The following is a 22,920-nucleotide window of genomic DNA, read 5'->3' on the forward strand; positions in this document are numbered from 1 at the left end:
ACTGATACAAAAATATCTACTTTGTCTAGCGTATTTAGTTTTGTCTGCATTTGGAAAGTTTCCATAATGCCTGACATTATATTTTTTATCTGACATCTACTTTACTCGCATAAAATGGAAAGCTGGTTAATGCTAATATGGCTAAAATCCACTAGCTAGCTAACCAACAACTGGAACAATGTATTAGAGAGACAACAAGTGCTCATTGTTCAACTTCCTTCATGTTTTCAATAAACATTGGAGACTAAATATAGTTTACATGTTCTCAACAATCTAAGGCAGCCACATCTGTTTTGCCCCATAGTTAAACAACCAACCTGTCTATGGAAACAGGGAAAAAAGAAAGAAATGCAGAATCAATAGTGCCAAATGTGCCTCAGGTCATTACCGATGCGTGTGTGCATTTACATGATATCTGTGGGAAAAGATCTGTGTTTCAGATGCCAGGAGCACTGGTACGCACAAACCATCATTGGTACCAACCTTTCCCATGGTAGCCTACTACAGTCACTGTTGTATGACTGATGTTCATATGGTCACAAGGTTATTAAAACGTTTCTATGGCTCTGTATGGTATTCCCCAGCAAGGCAAGAGTATTCATCTGATGGAACACGAGACTCGCTGTTTGAAATGCGGCATCTTCAGGGGGACGATGGTATCATAATAGCTGTTGGAGGTCCCGGCAGGCAAGCTCTTGAGAGAAGGCAGAATGTATACACAGTACAACACACTACTGCTAGGGAAGTGTGTGTGTTTGTCTGTGCGTATGTTTGGCATTGTTTGTGTGTCTGTGTGTGTGTGTGTGTGTGTGTGTGTGTGTGTGTGTGTGCACGTGTATGTGCGTGTGTATATCACGTGTGTTCCATACCACCATACCACAATATGACATGAGTTTATTTGTGTCACTGTTTGTGTTACCTACTGGACTGCTGTGTCATTAACCAACTTTGATCTGATACCCGATATCCAAGTTCATAGTTTACATTTATAGTTTATTTATTTTTGCGTTACAATGTCTACTCATGTCAAAAGTCTTGAAATATTAATTTAGGTAGTTGTAGTTGTACTTAAGCAGTGGTGTTGATGTAGCCATGGCTACCAGGTCTAAACAGACCATATCATCAGAGGTAATATGCAGTATATTATTGCAGTATATTATACAGTATCTAAGCTGCTTTAGGTCAATGAGAATACAGGGTCGTATTCATTAGTGCACACTGTAGCAAAACGTAAACAAAAAAAGAGAACAAGCATTTTTTATTGGACAAGTTCATGTAGTCCTTCCCCCATTTCCTTCCAAGTTAGTATTACCCAGATGTGAATGAAAGCACAGAATTGAAAAGATGGCTGATAGTGAAAACTGGTTAGATCTGTCAAAACGCAGCCGTTCACAAAGACGGGAATCGAGGAATAAATCTCATATCCACCACTGGAATTTGACATGTCCTCAGTCCCTCAGACACAAACAATTCTCTCTTTTCTTGGGTGTCTCGTTTTTCCACACCGTGACTCATGAGTCAGTCGCTTTCTTCCCAGTAGGGTTACCAAAGCCTCTAAAGCGCGCCGTTGGCTTCTTTCTCCTGTGAAAAAGCACTTCCTGTTTGTTGTTTGTGTTTTTTCCTCTCTTTTCCCCCTCACCCTGAAAAGTTTTCTGTCCCAAGCGACATGCATGGGTTGGGGATTAGCAGTGGAGATGGAGAGAGGCTGGCCTGTACAGAACTGTGCTGCTACCTGCGCAAAAGCAAATTTGCCTGCAGTCGCTATTTAAGGACACTGTGGCACTATTTATAACTGATTCTAATGTTACCACCTTTCTCCTCTCTCTCTCGCTTTCTCTCTCGTTTCTCGCTTTCTCTCTCGTTCTCTACCTCTGCTCGCTGACACTCTTGCGCTCGCCAGTCAACCCCTCACCCCTTCAACACACCCTTTCATTTCTCTCTCTCTCTCTCTCTCTCTCTCTCTCTCTCTCTTTCTCTCTTTCTCTCTCTCTCTCTCTCTCTCTTTCTCTCTCTTGCTCTCTCTCTCTCTCTCTCTCTCTCTCTCTCTCTCTCTCTCTCTCTCTCTCTCTCTCTCTCTCTCTCTCTCTCACTAGACTCATGAAGTATAGTCCTTGTTATCCTGGTGTGTTGTGGTCATGAGCTGTGGTCCTTTTATAGCGCTGAAGACTAAGGGCTTTGTGTAATTGTTGGGTCCTCTGTGTGGTGCTTTATTCATGATCAGGGCATGAAATTGAGGTTTTTCAAGGTGAGAAGTCTTTCGGCCGATGTCATACATCTCTCAGCCTGTGCTTATTTATATACCATAATTCATTTGACCTACTACATTTCTGTGTGTGTCTCTTTGTGAATTTGTATGAGTGTGTATGGGAGTGTGTATGTGTGTGTGACAGTAATTTTGCTGTTGGAGCACCTGTCGTGCGTGTGCAGCCTGTGGGTCAATGCCTGAAAGCCTTCATTCAGATCCCCATCGATCAGAGCTGGCGCCACACATGCTTGCGTACATGTAAACGCACATGAACCTGCTTCTGTTTCTACCACTGAATTGAAGTCTGGCAGTCTTTGCTCCCCTTAACGTTGTCTCATTTAGTGACAGGTTGCCTTATTCACTAGTTTACTCCATTTCCCAATTTCTCTACCTTTTCTTTCTGTCCCTTCTTCAGAAATCCAACTACTTTAGGCATTGCACCTACTCCATCCTTTCCCTCTTCTCCCCTCTCCCCCTTTCTCTACCCACTTTCAATCCAATTCAAAGAGCTTTATTGGTATTGGAAACATATGTTTACATTGCCAAAGCAAGTGAACTAGATAATAAAAGTGAAATAAACAATCCAAAATGAACAGTAACATTACAGTCTCTTCTTCCCTGTTCCTCCCTTCCCTGCTCTCCCCTGTAACTAACTGGCAGCAGCTTTATCATCCTGTGCTGATTGAACCAGAGGTGCAGACTCCCACAGTTTACTGTAGCTGTAGGATCCCACTGGAGTGCCTGACATTCTGCCTGTCTGCTTGACTGCTTGACTGCCTGCCTGACTGGGAGGTGTGTACTGTACTACAGTACTGCTAATGACCAACACTACTGTACTACAGTTCTGCTAAGGCTCAACACTACTGTACTACAGTTCTGCTAAGGCTCAACACTACTGTACTACAGTACTGCTAATGCTCAACACTACTGTACTACAGTTCTGCTAAGGCTCAACACTACTGTACTACAGTTCTGCTAAGGCTCAACACTACTGTACTACAGTACTGCTAAGGCTCAACACTACTGTACTACAGTACTGCTAAGGCTCAACACTACTGTACTACAGTTCTGCTAAGGCTCAACACTACTGTACTGCAGTTCTGCTAAGGCTCAACACTACTGTACTACAGTTCTGCTAAGGCTCAACACTACTGTACTACAGTTCTGCTAAAACTCAACACTACTGTACTACAGTTCTGCTAAGGCTCAACACTACTGTACTACAGTACTGCTAAGGCTCAACACTACTGTACTACAGTACTGCTAAGGCTCAACACTACTGTACTACAGTTCTGCTAAGGCTCAACACTACTGTACTACAGTTCTGCTAAGGCTCAACACTACTGTACTACAGTTCTGCTAAGGCTCAACACTACTGTACTACAGTACTGCTAAGGCTCAACACTACTGTACTACAGTTCTGCTAAGGCTCAACACTACTGTACTACAGTTCTGCTAAGGCTCAACACTACTGTACTACAGTTCTGCTAAGGCTCAACACTACTGTACTACAGTTCTGCTAAGGCTCAACACTACTGTACTACAGTTCTGCTAAGGCTCAACACTACTACTAAGTGTGCAGGTTTTTGTTCCAGCACGGCTGGTTAAACTGATCTGCCAGCACAGAGCAGTCCACCCCTGTAGGATACTATACTGTTTTAGACTCTGTCTGTATTACACTCCATGGTCTAACCTGACCTTGAACCCTCCATCCATCATATGACCTATGAACTGTAACAGTGTTATTATACTGTAATAACATAACAGTCACATGTCATCGGTTGTCAATGTTGTTACCATTTTACCATTATTTCATTCCTATACTATAAAGGCCTCAGGATACAAGTAAAGCAAAGTGCATGTTTTATTGCGCTTACAGTATGCATGTTCAGGGAAACATTTATGGTGAGCCGGGGCACTTACCAACAAAAGGCCCATCCTAAATCCCATTAAAAGCCTACTTCCTTGTTTTGTAATGCACATTTCTACGCTGTGTGCACATCATTAGTCCTAAGGGGCTCTAGTGTTTCATATAAAGGCTGTGAGACAGATTGTACCTTTCCTATGTACTTACTGTACCTACTGAGAACTGTGAAGGAATGAAAAGTAATGTAGCTCAGTAAGGGTGCACCCCATTCTCTATATAGTGCACTACTTTTGATCAGAGCCCTGTGGGCCCTGGTTAAAAGTAGTGCACTATAAAGGGAACAAGGTGCCATTGGGGATGCATTCTATGTTTCCTACTGTTGCTCCGAATGAAGGAGGCATTTTCTGGCTGTTTATTTAGACCAGGCTGTGTTTTCTGGCTGTTTATTTAGACCAGGCTGTGTTTTCTGGCTGTTTATTGACCAGGTTGTGTTTTCTGGCTGTTTATTTTGACCAGGATGTGTTTTCTGGCTGTTTATTTTGACCAGAATGTGTCTTTGTGGAGCCGGCCAGAGAGGGACAGTGTTAACACCTAGCTGGACTCTTAGAGAAAATGTAAATATAGACCGTGACACAGCACTGTTGGATTTGAATACTTTGTTTCCCTTGTAGAGAGCCAAAGGGTGCTGGAGAAGTGTCATGTTTTGTTATCAGTCCATAGGAAGAAACAGTGCTCAAACCGACCTAGAGTCGAGGTGTAGCTGAAAGGCAAGATTTCCATTGTTTTGTTTTCAGATCATATTTTGAATGGATATAAATACAGTATGAAATCAACTGGCTAAGGTTTATTTTAGCAGACATTCATCCCATAGTTTATCTGTGGCTTGTCAAACCCATTTAGGATGCTTTGGTTTGTGTCCGTCCTCACTAGGGCTACAAATATCCCCATGACATCGGTTGACTGGGTTTGTTTTTGTAGTGAGGTGTCAGATGCCGGAAAATCCTGCGGTCCAGGATGTCTCCATTCATCGCCTCCTCTCCTCACCCCCAGGCTCGTTGGCAGAGGGTCACTGCAGGACACACAAGGTGTCAGATCAGATGACCTGTCCTAGGTCATTACGGAGATGGTTGCCAACAATTACAGCAGTTTGGACCAGGACGGAGGAAGGGTGGCGGGTGGAGGGAAGAAGGCAGGTAGAGGGGAGAGGGGAGACGGGAGAGGGAGGGAGATTGCTAGGGAGACAGAGATGTACAGAGAGAGGGAGGCAGACTGCTAGAGAGACAGAGATGTACAGAGAGAGGGAGGGAGACCGCTAGAGAGACAGAGATGTACAGAGAGAGGGAGGGAGATTGCTAGAGAGACAGAGAGGTACAGAGAGAGGGAGGGAGACTGCTAGAGAGACAGAGAGGTACAGAGAGAGGGAGGGAGACTGCTAGAGAGACAGAGAGGTACAGAGAGAGGGAGGGAGACTGCTGGAGAGACGGAGATGTACAGAGAGAGGGAGGGAGACTGCTGGAGAGACAGAGATGTACAGAGAGAGGGAGGGAGACTGCTAGAGAGACAGGTATAGAGAAGGCCAGAAGGTGGAGGTATTGTTTCTGGTCAATCCCTGACCTGTCATGGCCAGTCTGATAGTACAGTAATAAACAAGCATAGTTTTCTATTAATCTGGTCTGTTTTTGATCAAAACTCATGATGACGCTTCAGTCATTCTCCAATTCCCTGCATCAATCCACAGGGAATATGCAAAAATGAGATGAATCAATAAGTTTCTTCTCATGTAATCATAAAGTCATCAATACAGTAGCTTTTCTCTCTCAATTTTAACAGTGAATCCCATTACCTTGCTAGACAGTGTTATAATTTTTTTTTGTGCAATATATTTATTGGCATTTAGTTTTTTACAATTTAACAATCAGCTAAATATGACACAGATAATACCTACACAAAACACCATGCTACATGGGGGCACATTGGGCAAAACCATTCCCTCCCAAACACAGGAACACCCCCCTCTACCGGTATTAGCTTCACTGATTAACAGCAAAAAAATAAACATAATGACTTTCACATTCCACGCTAAAAAATAAATGATTCAACACAAAAACCAATAATAAAAATATATTAATGAAGAAAGTAGTAATGAGGCAGCTAAGGTGACGTCTCGAGAAACTACTGAAAGTCCCCCCAGACATCAGTAAATTCAAAGGGTTTATTACGTCAATTGTATGTTATTTTTCAGATGGAATATAGAAAGCTAGTTCTTTTAGCCACATCTGCTTGCTTGGCGGAGTGTCACTCTTCCATATAATAGCTGTGCATTTATTGGCTGCATTTACTGCCAATTTAATGAATCTGGTTTTGCTACAAATATTAACTGGTCATTCAGAATCAGCTCCAAGAAGAATAAGGGAAGGATCTAGTAGTACCGTCATATTAGTGACCTGTGATAAGATCTGCATAATGTCTTTCCAATAATTGCTTAGTTCAGGGCAGGACAAAAACATATGCTTAAGTGTGCCCACTCACGTTTTACACCTTGTGCAAAATGTTGACTATTTACAATTGATCTAATACAGTCTCTCTGGTATAAAGTAGACCCTATGTAAAATATTGAATTGCATCAACTTGTGTCTTGTGTTAAATGAAAGACGCTGACATCTGAATATAGCTTTTCCCATTTCTCTTCCTCAAAAAGGAGACCAATGTCATCATGCCACTTCATGCAAGCTTTCAGAGCTTCATTGTTCCCCAACAGAGCTTGAAGAACAGTGTACACGTAACAAATGAAACCTTTTTACCCCTTTCCAGCCACAGTTTATCAGTTATAGGTTTACTCATGGGCTGAATCTTACCTCCCTGTTGAGTGGAAATATAATGCCTAACCTAGGCACTAGGCACTAGGCACCTAGGCACTTGAAGAAATGAGTTTGAGGTAACTGAAAATGAGATGCCAGTTGTTGAAAGGATAGTAGTTCACCTTCTCTATAGAGATTACTAAATGTTTAAATTAATTTGTTGAACCAAGAAAATGTAATACCATCTCTCAGGGCTTTGGGTAAGATGGGGTTATTATAGAAAGGTGTTTGTTCATATATATATCTAAGCCCCTCTGTCTGTTTACAGACTTCAATCCATACATTTAAAGTGTTTTTAATGAAAGCGTTGTTTATGAGACCTAGCAAAGTTTTAGATGGGCTACTATAAGGTATAGATGCCAATGTAGCAGGGGTCAGACACTCCTCTGTCTGTCTCCAAGAGGGTGAACTTGTATCTTGCCACACAGCCTTTAACTGAGATGCCCAGTAATACAACTGGAAGTCAGGTAGAGTGAGTCCTCCTTCTGAGTACGGTTTGCATAAAGTTGTGAGTTTCACTCTGGGGGGTTTCCCTTTCCACAGAAATGAAGAAATGTTCCTATTAAGTTGTTTGAAAAAAACTTTGGGAATAGGAAAGGGCAAGGTTTGAAAAAGGTACAAGAATTTTGTTAATATATTAATCTTTACACAATTGACACGCCCAATAAGAGAAATTGGTTAATGCCGCCACCTATCCAATTCTTCCCCAACCTTTTTGAGAAGTGGAGTATAGTTCAGTTGATATGTCTTAATCATTTCAGAATGAATTTGCAATCCAAGATATGTCATTTTCTGTGGTTTAAAAAAAAACGGCTTGTCTAAGATTGGGTTCTGCATAGCTGCCCTGTTAAAAGGCATAATTATACTCTTCAATATGTTTATTTTATATCCTGAAAAGGTCCCATATTCTTTCAGGATGTCAACTAATGTTCGGAGTGAAATTTCTGGTTTAGTGAGGTAAAACAAAATGTCATCGGCATATAGTGAGACCAGATGTTCATGGCCACCTATACGAACACCATGGATGGATGAGGTCTAAAAGCTTCTGTCAGTGGCTCTATAGCAAAAGAAAATAGGAGCGGACTAACGGGACAACCTTGTCTTGTGCCACGTGATAGGGAGAACTATGAGGAAATGTTTCCATTAGTCAGGATCTGAGCTACCAGACATTTGTACAGTAATCAGATTACTTTCCGCATCTAATGAAGCCGCTACTACAAATTCTTGGTCATTCTCTACATAATGCATCATGTTAAATAATCTTCTGATATTTTTAGGAGATGAGCAGTTTCTTACAAATCCTTTTTTGTCCATATCAACCAAGTCCGGAAGAACCTTATCCAGTCTAAGAGCTATGAGTCTCGCAAGAATCTTATATGAAGTGTTCAATAGAGATATTGGTCTATATGACCCACAAAGCAGAGGATCTTTCCCAGGTTTTAACAAAACTGTGATCAGTGCCTGTTTAAGTCTGTCTGGGAGCTTTTCTGTCTCTATGGCATAATTAAACATACTGCAAAGAGGCTCAATTAGTTTGGGTTAAAAGGATCGATAGAATTCAATAGGGAATCCGTCTAACCCTGTTGATTTCCCCCCAGCAGTGTTGAAAATGGGTTCCCTATTTTCCTCTGATGTAATCTCTTTCTCCAAGTGGTCTCTATCCTCATCAGCTAAAGTTTGTAAATTGAGTTTGTTCAAAAACGCATCCATTGTGGCAGGGGCATCCCCTTCAGACTTGTACAATGTTTCATAAAACTCCCTGAAGACGAGATTCATTTCCTCAGACTGTGAACAACTGTGTTATTGAGTAGCTTAATAGAGTTAATAACTCTACTTAGCATCCTCTCGTCTTATCTGCCAAGCAAGCAACTTTCCTGCTTTATCTCCATGTTCGTAGTATTTTTGTTTTGTTCTCCTAAGAGCATTTTCCACTTTATGGGTCGTCAGGGTGTTGTATTCCAATCGCTTTGAGTCTCATTTTTGAGTCGTTAAATGTTACCCTATGTTCATTTTCCTGATCTCTAATTTCATTCTCCAACAAATCTACCTGAGCCTTATACATCTTACGAGCAAAATTATATTATTTGCCCCCTCAGATATGCAAGGAGAGCTTACCATAAAATTAGGGGGGCGGCAGAGTTGTTATTGGTGCTAAAAAGCTAAAATAGATGTCTATATTTGTGGGATTATTGAGTAAGTATGTGCCAAACCTGCACCTTCTTGAGGGTGGCTGTGCTCTACTGACTGGTACGGAAAGCCAGTAGGGCAGAATGATCTGATATACATCTTGGTAAATACTTACACCCAGTAGTTAAACTTCCCTTTTCTGCAGGAATAAGAAATAAGTCAATTCTAGAGTAACTGTTATGGACAGGGGAGTAAAATGAGTATTCTTGAAACTTTTGGTTGTGAAATCTCCATAAGTCTACAAGTCCAAAATGTTTAATTTCTGCTTTTAACATTTTAGCTGCCTGTGTGAGGTTGATACTATTAGAGGAAGATCTATCACTGGAAGGGTCCAGTACCAAGTTAAAATCCCCTGCCATTATTATCTCTGATGATGGGCACGTTAACTTCAAAAAGATATCTTGGTCAAATTTAGGATCATCATGGTTTGGCCCATACACATTCACAATGGTAATGGGCTCAGTGTTCATGAAACCTTAAATGATCACAAACCTACCCCCTTTGTCTTTAATCTGAGATACAGTGTTATTGACATAGTTTAGTCTGATATCAGTTTGTTGACGTGGAAACAGAACACCACTCAGGAGGAGCTATACAGCAGATCTCTCCTTTCCACCTCCTCAGAGACAAACATACTGTGGCTGATTTGGTGGATTTTCTACTGATGCTCCTCTGAATTGATATTTCCTGAACGGGAGTCTGGGAAGTGGTAAGGTGGGGTGGTGTGGCTAAAACAGTTCCCTCAGCTGAAATGTTGAAATGCGATCTTGCGCAATGGTGATGCATTGGCTAGTATACAGGACGTTTTTACCCTCTAAATGGTGCATTGGCTAGTATACAGGATGTTTTTACCCTCTAAATGGTGCATTGGCTAGTATACAGGATGTTTTTACCCTCTAAATGGTGCATTGGCTAGTATACACAATGGTTTTACACTCTAACTGGTTCATTGGCTAGTATACAGGAAGTTTTTACCCTCTAACCAGTTCATTGGCTAGTATACAGGAAGTTTTTACCCTCTAACCAGTTCATTGACTAGTATACAGGATGTTTTTACCCTCTAAATAGTGCATTGGCTAGTATACAGGATGTTTTTATCCTCTAACTGGTTCATTGACTAGTATACAGGATGTTTTTACCCTCTAACTGGTTCATTGACTAGTATACAGGATGTTTTTACCCTCTAACTGGTTCATTGGCTAGTATACAGGATGTTTTTATCCTCTAACTGGTTCATTGGTTAGTATACAGGATGTTTTTATCCTCTAACCAGTTCATTGGCTAGTATACAGGATGTTTTTATCCTCTAACTGGTTCATTGACTAGTATACAGGATGTTTTTATCCTCTAACCAGTTCATTGGCTAGTATACGGGATGTTTTTAACCCTCTAACCAGTTCATTGACTAGTATACAGGATGTTTTTACCCTCTAACTGGTTCATTGACTAGTATACGGCATGTTTTTACCCACTAACCAGTTCATTGGTTAGTATACAAGATGTTTTTACTCTCTAACCAGTTCATTGGCTAGTATACGGGATGTTTTTACCCTCTAACCAGTTCATTGGTTAGTATACAGGATGTTTTTACTCTCTAACCAGTTCATTGGCTAGTATACGGGATGTTTTTACCCTCTAACCAGTTCATTGGCTAGTATACGGGATGTTTTTACTCTCTAACCGGGTCATTGGCTAATATACAGGATGTTTTTACTCTCTAACCGGTTCATTGGCTAGTATACGGGATGTTTTTACCCTCTAACCGGTTCATTGGCTAATATACGGGACGTTTTTACTCTCTAACCGGTTCATTGGCTAATATACGGGACGTTTTTACTCTCTAACCGGTTCATTGGCTAATATATGGGATGTTTTTACTCTCTAACCGGTTCATTGGCTAATATATGGGACGTTTTTACTCTCTAACCGGTTCATTGGCTAATATACGGGATGTTTTTACTCTCTAACCGGTTCATTGGCTAATATATGGGATGTTTTTACTCTCTAACCAGTTCATTGGTTAGTATACAGGATGTTTTTACTCTCTAACCAGTTCATTGGCTAGTATACAGGATGTTTTTATCCTCTAACCGGTTCATTGGTTAGTATATGTGACGTTTTTACCCTCTAACCGGTTCATTGGTTAGTATAAGGGACGTTTTTACCCTCTAAACGGTTCATTGGTTAGTATATGGGATGTTTTTATCCTCTAACCGGTTCATTGGTTAGTATACGGGATGTTTTTATCCTCTAACCGGTTCATTGGTTAGTATACGGGATGTTTTTACCCTCTAACCGGTTCATTGGCTAGTATACGGGATGTTTTTACTCTCTAACCGGGTCATTGGCTAATATACGGGATGTTTTTACTCTCTAACCGGTTCATTGGCTAGTATACGGGATGTTTTTACTCTCTAGCCGGTTCATTGGCTAATATATGGGATGTTTTTACCCTCTAACCGGTTCATTGGCTAATATATGGGATGTTTTTACTCTCTAACCGGTTCATTGGCTAGTATATGGGATGTTTTTACCCTCTAACCGGTTCATTGGCTAATATACGGGACGTTTTTACCCTCTAACCGGTTCATCGGCTAATATACGGGATGTTTTTACTCTAACCGGTTCATTGGCTAATATATGGGATGTTTTTACTCTCTAACCGGTTCATTGGCTAGTATATGGGATGTTTTTACCCTCTAACCGGTTCATTGGCTAATATACGGGACGTTTTTACTCTCTAACCGGTTCATTGGCTAATATACGGGACGTTTTTACTCTCTAACCGGTTCATTGGCTAATATATGGGATGTTTTTACTCTCTAACCGGTTCATTGGCTAATATATGGGACGTTTTTACTCTCTAACCGGTTCATTGGCTAGTATATGGGATGTTTTTACTCTCTAACCGGTTCATTGGCTAGTATATGGGATGTTTTTACTCTCTAACCGGTTCATTGGCTAATATATGGGATGTTTTTACTCTCTAACCGGTTCATTGGCTAATATATGGGATGTTTTTACTCTCTAACCGGTTCATTGGCTAATATATGGGATGTTTTTACTCTCTAACCGGTTCATTGGCTAATATATGGGACGTTTTTACTCTCTAACCGGTTCATTGGCTAGTATATGGGATGTTTTTACTCTCTAACCGGTTCATTGGCTAGTATATGGGATGTTTTTCCCTCTTCATCTTTATTCTGACCTCTAGGATTTTGGCAAAACTAACAACTAAGCAGATTTCGGTGGATTTCTGCCCCAATGTTTCCATTTAGTTGCTGATGTATAAAGGGGTGTGCCTTTCAGACCTGGTCTCCAGTTCTCAGATCAGTTTAATTGAATTATTGATCATCTACAGTGAGCTCCAAAAGTATTGGGACAGTGACACATTTTTTGTTGTTTTGGCTCTGTACTCCAGAACTTTGGATTTTAAATGATACAATGATCTGTATCGGGTGAACCATTTAGAAATTACAACACTTTTTGTACATAGCCCACCCATTTTAGGGGACCAAATCTATTGGTACAAATTCACTTATGTGTATTAAAGTAGTCAAAGTTTAGTATTTGGTCCGATATTCATAACACGCAATGGTTACATCAAGCTTGTGACTCTTCAATCTTGTTGGATGCATTTACTGTTTGTTTTGGTTGTGTTTCAGTTTGTTTTGTGCCAAATAGAAATGAATGGTAAAGAATGTATTGCTTCATTTTGGAGTCACTTTTATTGTAAATAAGAATATAATATGTTTCTAAACACTTCTACATTTATGTGGATTCTACCGTGATTATGGATAGTCCTGAATGAATCGTGAATAATGATGAGTGAGAAAGTTAGACAGAAATACAATACCCCCAAGACCATTACAATAACAGGGGAGTTTAACATTTTTGGGGGGGGAGGGGGAGGGGGTATGATTTTTGTGTTTTTTAACTTATTCTATTCTTATGTTTAGAAACATATTATATTCTTATTTACAATAAAAGTGACTCCAAAATGAAGCAATACATTGTTTACCATTCATTTCTATTTGGCACAAAACAAACTGAAACACAACCAAAGCAAACAGTAAATGCATCCAACAAGATTGAAGAGTCACAAGCTTGATGTAACCATTGCGTGTTATGAATATCGGACCAAATACTAAACTTGGATGGATGCTATAGTAGACTCACATCATATAGATCCTGTCTAATTCCTAATTCAACAAGGCTCCACAACATTACAGTATTGTCCCTGTTCTCCCTATTGTTCTTTCTTTCATCCTTTCATCCTTTCATCCTTTCTTTCATTTTTTCTTTCATTCTTTTTTAAAAACATTTTGTTTTAGTTGTTTCGTCAAGTTTCAAGTTTATCTGGCATGTGTTATAAATACAGTAGAACTCTTACTCACCAGAGCTCAACAACATTATAAAGTCATTATAACAGTCATTACTGATACAGCATCAGTCTTTGCCATTCATTACAGTGTTCCCATCGCCTTTGTTGTCAGACAGACCATTCATTACAGTGTTTCCATCACCCTTGTTGTCAGATAAACCATTCAATATCAGTTAGGGCTTTGCTTGTTGTCCGACAGATCATACATGATCAGTTAGGGCATTACTTGTTGTCCGACAGACCATACATTATCAGTTAGGGCTTTGCTTGTTGTCCGACAGACCATACATTATTAGTTAGGGCTTTGCTTGTTGTCCGACAGACCATACATTATCAGTTAGGGCTTTGCTTGTTGTCAGACAGACCATACATTATCAGTTAGGGCTTTGCTTGTTGTCAGACAGACCATACATGATCAGTTAGGGCTTTGCTTGTTGTCCGACAGACCATACATGATCAGTTAGGGCTTTGCTTGTTGTCCGACAGACCATACATTATCAGTTAGGGCTTTGCTTGTTGTCAGACAGACCATACATTATCAGTTAGGGCTTTGCTTGTTGTCAGACAGACCATACATGATCAGTTAGGGCTTTGCTTGTTGTCCGACAGACCATACATGATCAGTTAGGGCTTTGCTTGTTGTCCGACAGACCATACATTATCAGTTAGGGCTTTGCTTTTTGTCCGACAGACCATACATTATTAGTTAGGGCTTTGCTTGTTGTCCGACAGACCATACATTATCAGTTAGGGCTTTGCTTGTTGTCAGACAGACCATACATTATCAGTTAGGGCTTTGCTTGTTGTCAGACAGACCATACATGATCAGTTAGGGCTATGCTTGTTGTCCGACAGATCATACATGATCAGTTAGGGCTTTGCTTGTTGTCCGACAGACCATACATTATCAGTTAGGGCTTTGCTTGTTGTCCAACAGACCATACATGATCAGTTAGGGGATTGCTTTTTGTCCGACAGACCATACATTATCAGTTAGGGCTTTGCTTGTTGTCCGACACACCATACATTATCAGTTAGGGCTTTGCTTGTTGTCCGACAGACCATACATTATCAGTTAGGGCTTTGCTTGTTGTCCAACAGACCATACATTATCAGTTAGGGCTTTGCTTGTTGTCAGACAGACCATACATTATCAGTTAGGGCTTTGCTTGCTAAAATTCCGTTAAACACTAACCAGTGTGATTGTCATTCCTTCAGTGATGACCCATCCATATCCACACAGTGTGATTGTCATTCCTTCAGTGATTACCCATCCATATCCACTCAGTGTGATTGTCATTCCTTCAGTGATGACCCATCCATATCCACACAGTGTGATTGTCATTCCTTCAGTGATGACCCATCCATATCCACACAGTGTGATTGTCATTCCTTCAGTGATGACCCATCCATATCCACACAGTGTGATTGTCATTCCTTCAGTGATTACCCATCCATATCCACTCAGTGATTGTCATTCCTTCAGTGATGACCCATCCATATCCACTCAGTGATTGTCATTCCTTCAGTGACGACCCATCCATATCCACACAGTGTGATTGTCATTCCTTCAGTGATTACCCATCCATATCCACTCAGTGATTGTCATTCCTTCAGTGATGACCCATCCATATCCACTCAGTGATTGTCATTCCTTCAGTGACGACCCATCCATATCCACTCAGTGATTGTCATTCCTTCAGTGATGACCTATCCATATCCACTCAGTGTGATTGTCATTCCTTCAGTGATGACCCATCCATATCCACACAGTGTGATTGTCATTCCTTCAGTGATGACCCATCCATATCCACACAGTGTGATTGTCATTCCTTCAGTGATTACCCATCCATATCCACTCAGTGATTGTCATTCCTTCAGTGATGACCCATCCATATCCACTCAGTGATTGTCATTCCTTCAGTGACGACCCATCCATATCCACTCAGTGATTGTCATTCCTTCAGTGACGACCCATCCATATCCACTCAGTGTGATTGTCATTCCTTCAGTGATTACCCATCCATATCCACACAGTGTGATTGTCATTCCTTCAGTGATTACCCATCCATATCCACACAGTGTGATTGTCATTCCTTCAGTGATTACCCATCCATATCCACTCAGTGTGATTGTCATTCCTTCAGTGATGACCCATCCATATCCACTCAGTGATTGTCATTCCTTCAGTGATTACCCATCCATATCCACTCAGTGTGATTGCTCCATTCATACAACAGTTTATCTTTGTGGTTGTTGTAACATGGGGTTTTAGAGGTCATGGCCTTCATTAGCCCTCACAGCGATGTCAGTGGAGAGTGTGTGTGTGTGTGTGTGTGCGTGTGCGTGTGTGAGCTGGAGCGCTTGAGACTGTTTGGGGTTGTGAGAAGTGTTCTCATACTGTGAGACCTGGCCTCTACCCCAGAAGCAACAGCAGCTACCACCTGGCTAATCCTACTGTACTCCCAGAATATTCACATGGACCCGAGTGTGGAGGTGATATGTGTGTGTGTGTGTGGCGGTGTGAGAGCATTAGAGTGAAAGGGAAAGAGAGGGTCAGAGAACCTTCCACTGGGGACACCCGGAATGGAGTCAGAGCAACAGCACCCGGCAACGCTCCAACTCTCAAAGAACCCGCTGCGTTCCGAAGCATTTTAATCTGTGTCCACTCACTTTTCCAAACTGGCATGCCGGACATGCTGTTCTGAGTACAACGCCACAGCTGTAATTATGAAATACATCTCTATTCTGGGCACAATGGACTATGGTCACATTGTTCAACACACTCGCGTTAATAAACTAGAAGACAATGAAGTAGAATGAACTACAATGAAAAATAACTTGTTTTGTGTCTGTGCAAGCTTTTGGCCATGTGTAGACTGTATATTGACACGTGTCTCTGTCTCTGTGTGTGTGTGTTACAGTTTCCTGCTGGTGTTCAGCTGTCTGGTGCTGTCTGTGTTCTCCACCATCCCAGGCAATCAAAAGATAGCCAACGAAGGACTCTTCATCCTGGTAAGAAATAGCCCTCAGCCTCGGTTTCATCCCCTCCACAATAGACCCGGCTCCAGGGGTCGGATGTACCGAGCGTCTCAAAGTAGGAGGGCTGATTTAGGATCAGTTTAGCTTTTAGATACACATGGAATAAGATTAGATGGGTAGATCAGCACTTCTACTCTGAGAGGCTTGATACACACAGACCCAGATTATCCATACAATAACTCTCTTTTGTAAATCTTTTTGTAGTCAACGTACAGTGCCAGCTGGCCCTGCCAACCCACCCCAACACAGGTCTAAATCAGTAATAGGTTAGCTTGAGTACCTGTCTGCTTTTGCTTTCAACATCATTATATCATGGCCTTGTTTGGCAAGACAATGACAGGTTGGTGAAAGCAGACTGGAACCTAGCTACAGTAGGTTGATGATATACTGTTACAGTGTAAACACTGGTTATCCCACTGAATCTCTCTCTCCCTTTATTTGAATACACTAGAATTGTAAAAGTATTGCTCCAAAATAAACACAATTTTTCAGACCTAGGTTCAAATACCATTTGAAATCTCAAACTTTAGGCGCACACACACAGCAATAGCTTTTATTCTTCAGTTTATTGAAAAGTCATTGAAAATAGATGCTGTCAATTTGGAATTCACATTACAGTTTACTTTCTTAATTGATTGCCTTCAATTCAAATTGACCCCATTCTCACACACACACAATAGGGTACCTACAGTGAACTCACTGTACATTTTCCATGCTGATCTACACCACCCAACTCTCTCTCTCTCTCTCTCTCTCTCCATCACCAGTTAGTGCTCTCTTTCTTCTTGTTTTCCTGTGGCTGTTCAGCTTCCTCTATCTCTCGCTGTTCAACCTTCTTCAGCATTTATACTATGAGTACTTCCCTGTCTCTCTTTCTTTCTACCCCCCCCCCCCCCTCTGCCTCTTACTAGTTCCTCCCATTTCTTTCTGTTTTGCTCTCTCTCTGCCTAACTAGTTCCTCCCATCTCTCACTTCCTTTTCCCCTTCCTCTCTCACTCATGTCACTCCATCACTCCAAAACAAACAGCACACCCTGTCAGTTCATCGAAGTTACTGCATTACAGACAGATGATGGGTGTAGAATAGAAGACAATAGAATAGCACGCAGTAGATTTCAACTTTTGACTCTTCTCTATACAGTGATCTAATTGGTGGACAACTTTTGACTCTGCCAGATAGTGATCTAATTGGTGGTTGATACCAGGCTCTGATAGTGACCGGCTTGGCCAATGACGTCCATCTCTATGTACTCATCTATGGTCAAGCTAACTGGAGCGTTGGTTGCATTGTCTATGTGCTGTGGATCTATGTGGGTGTAGAGTCCAGACAATACAGCAGTGCCTATGCTGTCAGGATCTACATTGGGGGTGTTCTTGTACTTGAAGATCCGCTGCAGAGAAAGTGTGACACACGAACAGCAGTGCTGAGACACACGCCACCGCTGTTAGAACCAAGAGTCAGCTGGGACTGAGGAAAGAGAGAAGGGAAGCTTGTCCACCTGGCGCCACGCAGCCTGGAGCTCACACACACACACACACACACTCACCAGAAACCAGCAAAGTTCGCTGTTACGAGAAGAAAGGCTCCCACCTGTTCCCACCTGGTGTAACCTGCTGTTGAATCTCCAAACATTCCCCCGATACCCAAATGTACTCGATACAGTTTGTCAGGAAAAAGGTCCAATTCACACACTTATCGGATGAAAATCCCTGGTCATCGCTACTGTCTCTGATCTGACTCACTAAACACAAATGCTTTGTTTGTAAATTATGTCTTAGTGTTGGGGTATGCCCCTGGCTATCTGTCAATAAAAAAAATACAAGTTTACTTTTGATACTTAAGTATATTTAAAACCAAATACTTTTAGACTTTTACTCAAGCAGTATTTTACTGGGTGATTTACTGAGTCATTTTCTATTAAGGCATCTTTACTTTTACTCAAGTATGACAGTTGAGTACTTGTTCCACCACTGGGTGTTGCCTCTCTCACCCAGATGTTGTGCCTCCTGGTCCGGATCAGGTCCCGGCAGGACACGCGGTAATCGATCTGACAGATGTACTGGTTGTTGTGGGAGTATATACATCGGAGCTCCTACACCTGTCCCCCACAGAGCTTCTCTGGCCTGACATGGAACAGTCAATCAAATGGACGGAACAGTTGGTCACTTATCTAGGTCATTATTTTCTATTTGATACTTTTCTACTTCTTTACCTTTAATATTGAGTATTGCATTGTTGAGGAAGAGTTTACCAGTAAGCATTTCACTGTAACAGCTCTCGTTGGTGGTAGAAAGAGTAGACCAAGGCGCAGCGTGGAAAGTGTTCATGATTTCAATTTTTAAAAACCACTCAAACAAAATCGAAAAGTCACCATTCTGTCAGGCAACAGTAACTAAACAGAAAACAATATCCCACAACCTAATGGTGGGAAAAAGGGCTGCCTAAGTATGATCCCCAATCAGAGACAACGATAGACAGCTGCCTCTGATTGGGAACCACACTCGGCCAAAAACAAAGAAGCAGAAAACATAGAATTTCCCACCCGAGTCACACCCAGACCTAACCAAACATAGAGAATAATAAGGATCTCTAAGGTCAGGGTGTGACATGTACTGTTTACAGCTGTTGTATTCTGTGCACGTGACAAATAAACTTTGATTTGATCAATCAATTTGATTGACACTATTAAGACATTACTTAATCAGATTGAATATACTACAAAAAACAGTTTTTTGTGCTAACTGCCAAGCAATACATGTTGAAGCCAACAAACTGTCCTGTCTACAAATGTGATCAGTGTTGTGGTGAAAGTCCTACTCCAAACTTACAAAGTATATACTTTTTACTCCATACATTTTCCCTGACACCCAAAAGTACTCATTACATTTTGAATGCTTAGCAGGACAGGAAAATGGTCCAATTCACACACTTATCAACAGAACATCCCTGGTCACCCCTACTACCTCTGATCTGGCAGACTCACTAAACACAACATGCTTTATTTGTAAATTATGTCTGAGTTTTGGAGTGTGCCCCTGGCTTTCCGTAAATAAAAAGCTATAAAATGGTGCTGTCTGGTTTGCTTGATATAAGGAATTTGAAATGATTTATACTTTTACCTTTGATACTTAAGTATATTTAAAAACAAATACTTTTAGACTTTTACTCAAGTAGCCCGGGCCTACAAACTGTTAGCTTGTTAGCACAGGCCTGCTAACCGCCTGAATCGCCGCGTCCCAAACGCCCACCGGACCCATATTTACTTTCTATCTCTTTTGACTTTTAATTTGTTTATACCTTCCGGAAACCTGCCTCACCCAATGTGATACGGAATCGCTATTATTTTTTATTTATTTTTAGAACACACTCAAGAACCTCCAGAAGCTAACCAGCTAACTAGCTACAAGCTATTTAGTCATTGTTCGTTTTTTTTACCTGGATAACACTCGCCAGTCCAGCTTCCCTTCCCCATCCACCGCTGCCCCCTGGACACTGATCTCTTGGCTACATAGCTGATGCACGCTGGACTGTCCATAAATCACGGTACTCCATTCTGCTTGTTTGTTTTATCTGTTGGCCCCGTTGCCTAGTCTACGCCATTTTACCTGCTGTTGTTGTGCTAGCTGATTAGCTGTTGTCTCACCTACTGTTTTAGCTAGCTTTCCCAATTCAACACCTGTGATTACTGTATGCCTCGCTGTATGTCTCTCTCAAATGTCAATATGCCTTGTATACTGTTGTTCAGGTTAGTTATCATTGTTTTAGTTCACAATGGAGCCCCTAGTTCCACTCTTCATACCCCTGTTAACTCCTTTGTCCCACCTCCCACACATGCGGTGACCTCACCCATTACTACCAGCATGTCCAGAGATACAACCTCTCTCATCATCACCCAGTGCCTGGGCTTACCTCCGCTGTACCCGCACCCCACCATACCCCTGTCTGCGCATTATGCCCTGAATATATTCTACCATGCCCAGAAACCTGCTCCTCTTATTCTCTGTCCCCAACGCTCTAGGCGACCAGTTTTGATAGCCTTTAGCCGCACCCTCATACTACTCCTTCTCTGTTCCGCGGGTGATGTGGAGGTAAACCCAGGCCCTGCATGTCCCCAGGCACCCACATTTGTTGACTTCTGTGTTCGAAAAAGCCTTGGTTTCATGCATGTCAACATCAGAAGCCTCCTCCCTAAGTTTGACTTACTCACTGCTTTAGCACACTCTGCTAACCCTGATGTCCTTGCTGTGTCTGAATCCTGGCTCAGGAAGGCCACCAAAAATTCAGAGATTTCCATACCCAACTATAACATCTTCCGTCAAGATAGAACTGCCAAAGGGGGAGGAGTTGCAGTTTACTGCAGAGATGGCCTGCAAAGTAATGTCATACTTTCCAGGTCCATACCCAAACAGTTCGAACTACTAATTTTGAAAATTACTCTCTCCAGAAATAAGTCTCTCACGGTTGCCGCCTGCTACCGACCCCCCTCAGCTCCCAGCTGTGCCCTGGACACCATTTGTGAATTGATCGCCCCCCATCTAGCTTCAGAGTTTGTTCTGTTAGGTGACCTAAACTGGGATATGCTTAACACCCCGCCAGTCCTACAATCTAAGCTAGATGCCCTCAATCTCACACAAATCATCAAGGAACCCACCAGGTACAACCCTAACTCTGTAAACAAGGGCACCCTCATAGACGTCATCCTGACCAACTGGCCCTCCAAATACACCTCCGCTGTCTTCAACCAGGATCTCAGCGATCACTGCCTCATTGCCTGTATCCGCTACGGAGCCGCAGTCAAACGACCACCCCTCATCACTGTCAAACGCTCCCTAAAACACTTCTGTGAGCAGGCCTTTCTAATCGACCTGGCCCGGGTATCCTGGAAGGACATTGACCTCATCCCGTCAGTTGAGGATGCCTGGTCATTCTTTAAAAGTAACTTCCTCACCATTTTAGATAAGCATGCTCCGTTCAAAAAATGCAGAACTAAGAACAGATACAGCCCTTGGTTCACCCCAGACCTGACTGCCCTCGACCAGCACAAAAACATCCTGTGGCGGACTGCAATAGCATCGAATAGTCCCCGTGATATGCAACTGTTCAGGGAAGTCCGGAACCAATACACGCAGTCAGTCAGGAAAGCTAAGGCCAGCTTCTTCAGGCAGAAGTTTGCATCCTGTAGCTCCAACTCCAAAAAGTTCTGGGACACTGTGAAGTCCATGGAGAACAAGAGCACCTCCTCCCAGCTGCCCACTGCACTGAGGCTAGGTAACACGGTCACCACTGATAAATCCATGATTATCGAAAACTTCAATAAGCATTTCTCAACGGCTGGCCATGCCTTCCGCCTGGCTACTTCAACCTCGGCCAACAGCTCCGCCCCCCCCGCAGCTCCTCGCCCAAGCCTCTCCAGGTTCTCCTTTACCCAAATCCAGATAGCAGATGTTCTGAAAGAGCTGCAAAACCTGGACCCGTACAAATCAGCTGGGCTTGACAATCTGGACCCTCTATTTCTGAAACTATCTGCCACCATTGTCGCAACCCCTATTACCAGCCTGTTCAACCTCTCTTTCATCTCGTCTGAGATCCCCAAGGATTGGAAAGCTGCCGCAGTCATCCCCCTCTTCAAAGGGGGAGACACCCTGGACCCAAACTGTTACAGACCTATATCCATCCTGCCCTGCCTATCTAAGGTCTTCGAAAGCCAAGTCAACAAACAGGTCACTGACCATCTCGAATCCCACCGTACCTTCTCCGCTGTGCAATCTGGTTTCCGAGCCGGTCATGGGTGCACCTCAGCCACACTCAAGGTACTAAACGACATCATAACCGCCATCGATAAAAGACAGTACTGTGCAGCCGTCTTCATCGACCTCGCCAAGGCTTTCGACTCTGTCAATCACCATATTCTTATCGGCAGACTCAGTAGCCTCGGTTTTTCGGATGACTGCCTTGCCTGGTTCACCAATTACTTTGCAGACAGAGTTCAGTGTGTCAAATCGGAGGGCATGCTGTCCGGTCCTCTGGCAGTCTCTATGGGGGTGCCACAGGGTTCAATTCTCGGGCCGACTCTTTTCTCTGTGTATATCAATGATGTTGCTCTTGCTGCGGGCGATTCCCTGATCCACCTCTACGCAGACGACACCATTCTATATACTTTCGGCCCGTCTTTGGACACTGTGCTATCTAACCTCCAATCAAGCTTCAATGCCATACAACACTCCTTCCGTGGCCTCCAACTGCTCTTAAACGCTAGTAAAACCAAATGCATGCTTTTCAACCGGTCGCTGCCTGCACCTGCATGCCCGACTAGCATCACCACCCTGGATGGTTCCGA

At 42.3% G+C, this 22,920-nt stretch overlaps 1 protein-coding gene and 1 long non-coding RNA gene across 2 annotated transcripts in view; one reads left to right on the forward strand and one right to left on the reverse strand.

Moving 5' to 3' along the window:
• Nucleotides 1-22,920, forward strand: part of LOC109908485 (potassium voltage-gated channel subfamily KQT member 4) — a 123,616-nt gene that overhangs the window by 62,336 nt on the left and 38,360 nt on the right. The window contains exon 2 of the mRNA XM_031795202.1: nt 16,466-16,556. Coding sequence (XP_031651062.1) covers nt 16,466-16,556 — 91 coding nt within the window. The remainder of the gene's footprint in view (nt 1-16,465; nt 16,557-22,920) is intronic.
• LOC116354521 (uncharacterized) lies at nt 17,459-18,982 on the reverse strand. The gene is made up of 3 exons (XR_004203857.1): nt 18,796-18,982; nt 18,574-18,706; nt 17,459-18,050 (listed from the first exon to the last, which is right to left on the reverse strand). It is a non-coding gene; the product is annotated as an uncharacterized LOC116354521 (long non-coding RNA).

This window comes from Oncorhynchus kisutch, linkage group LG17, assembly GCF_002021735.2.
Source record: "Oncorhynchus kisutch isolate 150728-3 linkage group LG17, Okis_V2, whole genome shotgun sequence".
Taxonomy (NCBI): Eukaryota; Metazoa; Chordata; class Actinopteri; order Salmoniformes; family Salmonidae; genus Oncorhynchus; species Oncorhynchus kisutch.